Source organism: Thamnophis elegans, chromosome 1 (genome assembly GCF_009769535.1).
Source record: "Thamnophis elegans isolate rThaEle1 chromosome 1, rThaEle1.pri, whole genome shotgun sequence".
Classification (NCBI taxonomy): domain Eukaryota; kingdom Metazoa; phylum Chordata; class Lepidosauria; order Squamata; family Colubridae; genus Thamnophis; species Thamnophis elegans.
In genome coordinates this window covers 142,127,240-142,133,441 of record NC_045541.1, presented here as the reverse complement: position 1 = coordinate 142,133,441, position 6,202 = coordinate 142,127,240, and the positions used below count along the sequence as shown (strand labels likewise).

The 6,202-nt window shown below is 34.7% G+C and overlaps 1 protein-coding gene across 2 annotated transcripts in view; it reads left to right on the top strand.

Annotated features, from left to right (window-relative positions):
- Nucleotides 1-2,312: 2,312 nt before the first annotated feature.
- The window catches only part of LOC116519640 (alpha-1-antitrypsin-like), a 10,304-nt gene continuing 6,414 nt past the window's right edge, over nt 2,313-6,202 (top strand). For both annotated transcript variants that reach the window (XM_032233629.1, XM_032233639.1), the window contains exons 1-2: nt 2,313-2,413; nt 3,649-4,332. In XM_032233629.1, the coding sequence (XP_032089520.1) occupies nt 3,669-4,332 (664 nt within the window). In that variant the 5' untranslated portion in view covers nt 2,313-2,413; nt 3,649-3,668. The remainder of the gene's footprint in view (nt 2,414-3,648; nt 4,333-6,202) is intronic.

Below are 6,202 nucleotides of genomic sequence, written 5' to 3'. Positions count from 1 at the left end.
GTTGTGTTAAAATAAATTGGTTACAGAGTTACCGGACACGAGCCTCTGTCTCATTCCTGAAGATATAATACTTTCAACCGGCGGCAAACAGGAAGCCCCCAGGCTGACATAGTTGGAGACGGCTCCGTAAAGAAAGAGAAGTGAAAGCGTTCCATCTGGTAAGGTTTTTTTTTCTTTTAGAAGATTGCCCTAAGAAACTTTTTTCTTAAGCTAAATTAGTCCCTTAAGTAAGAACAAACTGGTGAATTTAATCCCTATTAGACTGCCTTAGAAAGTTTTTTGCTCTTGCCTGTAATGATGTTCTGTGGATTGAAGTGATTGCAATGTTTCCTGTTTTTCCGCTTGAGGTGAATGGACTGATCTTTTTTCCTCTATTTCTTTTTACTACTTTATTTTTTTTGTCTTAAACTAAAACTTTTTTAGATGATGGGGTTGGAGCACCAGAAATTAAAGAAGCGAATGAAAATACAGAAAACAAAGATAAGACATTAGATGAACTTATTAATGGAGTAAATGTGAGTGAAGGCAGAAAGAAGGGAAGCTGGAAAAGTGACTTTGATAATCTGGTGCTTCATCCCAAACTCCAAGATGCAGGAGAAAAAGAAAGAGCAAAAAAGATGGAGTTAATAAGATAATTCTATCCAGAAATAAGCTTGACAACCAAAGTTAAGCTTACATTAATAACAATTCAAGGGCAACGAAATTACATGAGAGATCTTTTAAGCTACAAAGTGTGCAGCCTTAAATCCTGAAAAGGTCCTGAAAAGAGAATTGACACAACAGCTGGCGAGAGAGAAAAGACCATTTTGTTACTGGAAAGACACTGCTAGTGGAGGGGGGGGGAAACCTAGCTAATTATTAATGATTAATAAGTAGAGATTTTAGTACTTTGTAGACTGTTCCAGATTATCATTGAACATTTATTCGTTAACATATAATTTACTATGATACCAATAGTGAAATGATAACCTTAATTAGGATAAACAACCAGGCCATAAATTGTAATTTGGGATCTGGCAAAAAAATGTACAAATCTTATACATTTTTGTTTAGATCTTGTTATGAAGATATAAATAATTTGAGTCAGAAGAGAGGAGATGTGATATAAATAAGGAAATGCTAATGTAAACTTTTGGTGATTATTAAGTAGAAATGTTAACATCTCTTAGATTATTTTAGATTTTTAATGTTTATTTTGTTAACATGTAATTAACTAATTTGGAACTAAGGGAAAAGGCCTATAAATCTTATTAATAAATCTTTGTTTAAAGATGGTTATAAAGGTATAATCTTGTGTGGGCCTGTGGAGAGGAGAGGTGAGATAAACAGTAAATAATCTTTAGTCAACTACAATAATAACAAAGAAATGTTAATGGGTAATATTTAATGATACATATAAGTGTGTTATGGTGGGGGGGATGCTTAGATATTTCACTTAACTGAATTTGTTTCAGAATATGTCATAAAAGTGTAATGTTATTGGAGATTTATTGAAACTGCAAATGAATGCCAGTAGGTGGTTGTGTTTTTAAATACAAATGATTCTAGACAAAAACATGTTTAAATAATGGCAATCTAAATGAGAATTGTGGTACAGGGATAGTAAAATACATTCATTTTCTTTTTTGATTTAAAATGTACAATTCAATTTGAATGAAGTATATGTAAGGATTGTGGACGAAATGCACGAAATGTATTTGTAACCAATCGACATGCTTTCTACATGATGTAACGAAAGATGATCCTTTTTTGTGTTTTTGTTTAATTAAAACAATAAAAAAAATTTAAAAATAGATTTTTTTTGCTCTTTGACTTTGATAAAGCAAGTAAATATATTTTGATTGTTAGGATTAGTGAAGTGAATTAAAGCAGCATCTTATCAGCTCACTTCAGTAGTATTATGACTAGATATAATCACTGCATATTATGGAACAAAGAATTCAGAAGATAAAAGGAATAACATGTCACAAATTGCAAACAGCAGAATTGATCTTTATAAACAGAATTTGAAGTGTAGAGCCCTTCAGAAGGGAACAAGTCTAGTTTTGGAGAGCTTGCTTGCTGATAGACAGATGGACAGAGTCCTGGATCCCTTTATAAAATTATTTTCCAATATTTCATTGGTTTAGAAGGAATAAAATTAAACAACATTGAATGAATAGTTTGAGATTACCGAGACTGGGAACTCTTCCCATTTACTTAATTCCTAGCCCCTTATTGGTTGGTGATAATATTTTGCAAAGGTCAGCTAAGCTGTAAATAGATTGCAACACATTTTGCATTTAGACTCCCTTTGCTAATCCCTATTTACTCTGTTTAATGATTAATAATGAATACTAACTTCCAGAGTTGTATATAAATTTCAAAGATGTTTGTAATTCAGCAGAGTACCATAACATACTTTCGGAGAATTGTAAGTACCATATGCAATTTTCCTGTGTTTTAGTTTATTAATGCTTCCTGCAAAATGTCTGCTTCCTGCTGTGGATTAAAAATCCTAGGTGACAACTAATTAACCTTCCTGCCAGGCTAATGATTTCTGTTTACAGGATGGAGAACAAATTTACCCCCTCTCCTTCCTGCAGCCGCATAAATGCCCTTAAAATATAATTCAGAAGGTTGCCTGTATCCTGTATAGCACTTAGGAATAGGTTATCAAGTCTCAAGAAAAGAAAACAGAGATCATCACATTGCATGAGTGGAAATGCATGTAAGCAACGTTAATCAGAAGAAGATATATTTTCTCATGAGATTCAGAATACAGATAAAATTCAATTGTATTATCTTGGAAAAGCACAGTTGCCTGACACTCATGTCACCTACTCCCAGCACAACACTTCTTATCCAATAGAAAGCGAGAAATTTCCCCCCAAAAAGTGAGTTTGGGAGAACCTGATGCCAATGCAGCACTATTCAATCTTGAGCCAGAACTATTCAATTTTCTCCTACACAGAAAGATAGGCTATCACTGCAGACTTCCCGCACAAGTGTTTAATGCTGGCTTCTGACAAATCAAAGGAGTTTTTCAGATTGCTTAAATTAATAGAAAGCTCATGGCAGATTTTCTTTCCCCCTCTCTTATAAGAGAAAAAGCAGAATTTCCTAGTAGTTCAGTAGACATTTTCTCCCCGTAGAGATGCCATATGGGGGAAGTGCTGGAACACAATTTGCTAGTAGCCTTAAGAAATGTAGTCATTATTAAAGTTCCTGAAAGATGAGGATTAGAAGCCTCATAAACTACCAGATAAATATAAAATGAGCCTTTAGGATTTCAAACTGTTATAATAACCTAACCATCTGGTCAGGAATATACCTTATTGTTTTAGAGAAAATGATAAAATGTGCAAATTATTTAAAATATTTAGAACAATGTAATTCTTTGTTTTGTTTTGTTTTTTGAAACCATTGCTATTAAAATGCTGAAAGCATCATTGTATACAGTGTGTGTGTGTGTGTGTGTGTGTGTGTGTGTGTGTATGTATTTGCATGTGTGCCTGCACACGCATACAAATTTGGGAAATTAACTTCTAAAATTTCTTCTTATACTACTTTTAGTACAGCTAAATTAATTATGCTATGTACAGTAAATATATAGCTATAGGGCATAATCTACCATTCTTACAGAATTCCTATGCATTTCTTCTTTAGGGACTATTAGCAGATGTACAATGAATTCCATCATTAATTTCTTGTTACTGATTAGTCTTCAAGTCTGTTGCCATCAATTTTCAGAATATCCCAATCCCGACCATGTCCACAAAGATAAAAATCCACACAAACATCATGAACTTCCTTTGGCAGAAGAAGGGCAGAAGTACCCAAACTATCATAAGATAGTTTCCAGTAATTCTGAATTTGCATTCAAATTCTACCAAGAAATTGCTTCAGATGCAGCTGCCAAAAATATTTTCTTCTCTCCCTTCAGCATCTCAACAGCTTTTGCACTCTTGACATTAGGTGCCAAATCAGAAACCAAGAATCAGATTCACAAAACACTTGCTTTTAATATCTCAGAAATTGAAGAGAGAGAGATACATGAAGCATTCCAACAGCTCATCCATGAACTTAGCCATCCAAGCAGTAAAGTCCAGCTGAACATTGGCAATACCCTGTTCATTGACGAATCCTTGAGATTTTTGGCTACATTTTTGGAAGATGCCAAAACCTTTTATGAAGCTGAGGGACTCTCTATTGATTTCAGCGTTCCTAGGCTGGTTAAAAAGCAGATCAATGACTATGTGAGAAACAAAACCCATGGGAAAATACTTCATGCCATTGAACATCTAGAGCCAGCCACTGTGATGGTCCTTGTGAATTACATCTTCTTCAAAGGTAGGTAGAAGAACAGTTATTTATAAATGGATTCACCTTTCTTTTATGTCTTTTCAGTCATTCTGTAAGAGGAGACATGCAATGGTAAGCTACAGGAATGGGGAAGCTTTCTTCTGCTGGACAACATACTATTAGTATGTTGTCAGTCTTGTACTGAGCATTTTATAGAAATGTAGGAATGAAATTCAAGTATCTGGATGGAGAAAAGACTACTGTTTTCCTTTTCCTGAACATTTTTTGATTCATCTAGCTCGATGTGTCTGCCTGTCTATCATTCAGGAGTGTCCAACTGGCAGCCCTTGGGCTGGATGCATTACATGCAGGCCACACCCATCCCAGCTCCGCAAAGGAGAAAAATGTCACAATATGTCATGTGACAGCAGCGGGATGCTGTGAGTTTGTCATCCATGATCTATATCATCTTTAATTTCTCTCTCTCACTCATTCTCTCTCTTCTCTCTCTCATCTCCCACATTTCTGAATCTTCCATCTCCCTTAAAAAGGGAATTCAATAGTTATCAATCTATAATTTTATTTTCTTGTATCATTTTCTTCCCTCACTTCCCTCACTTCCCTCCACCTCCAATTCTAATTTCTTAAAGTTTTCAGAAGCTTGAATATCATTTTCCCATTATTTACTTCCTCTATTTATTTCTGTATTTGAAAATTGTACGTATATGAAGTTTGCATAACACACTTCCAACTCTACATTTACCTATTAGAGATATACATTGTCACTGACTTCTAGATTCTAGCTACCCCGCCCCATCACACCCACTCTACCCTCTCAGCCCCCAGGCACACATGAGCTGATTTTTTATAAATTCACTTGCTTTCTCAAGCTGTAATCACATTGGTTCTTATTAGACAGTTAAAAAAAACGCTTTAAACTTAAAAACCTATGTATCTTTGCATATTAGGTAGGTCTCTGAATGTTTTACAGAAATCCCTTTAGTTTAGTCCCAGTTAGCGGGATGTTAAACCCCAATGTTACAGCATCATATACTGCCTTAGAAAAATAACCTTCTATGTAATTTCAAGTTATGGAATAGGAGATTTTTGGTACAGGTAATTTTCTCTTTCTGACTGCCTCATTTAGAGATCATTCAAAATTACAACAGTTGCGGGGGGGAAGTTTAGCAATCAATGCTCAAATTTACAACTGTGATTCTATGATCACGATTGCCATTTGCATGCTACATAACCAGCTTCCGACAGACAGAGTTAATGGAGATCTAGGAATGAAATTGCAAGTAGCAATCACATGATATCTCACCTAATAGGTGTGGTGATTCACTTAAGAACCAAAGCAGAAGTGTAGCTGTAAATCTGTCATGGACATATGATAATTCACATAGCAACCAAAGCACTTAACAATGCAGTTCCAAGTCCCAATTGCACTTATTAAATGAGGAATTCCTGTAGTGCTAGCAGCTGAAAAATGTCAAGTTTTAGAAATTAGGAAGGGAATGTCAAAATATTTTTTAACAGTTGTGTTAAAGTGAGCGATTTCTTCGACACTAAGTGTTTGTTATGTGTGGTTGTTGGCAGCTATTTTATGTTCATTATAGTTTTGGATTATTGTTTTTTTACTTTGTTTTTAATTATTAGCTGCCCAGAGCCATGCAATTGAGATGTGTGGCCATACAATTGAATAAAGAAATAAATAAGTAATAAGGACTTCTGCTTTATAATATTAAGGGAGGTTTCCAAGGGTTGCTGAAGAAAAAAAGGATATGTTGAAAGATTAGCATACCAACTTTGCTCTGCATGTTGCCTCAGAAATAAATTGTACTCAGTTCAATATATTAATGTGGAGAATATGGATTAACTAGCTGGATACCTGGCTACACTATGAAACTATGTGATT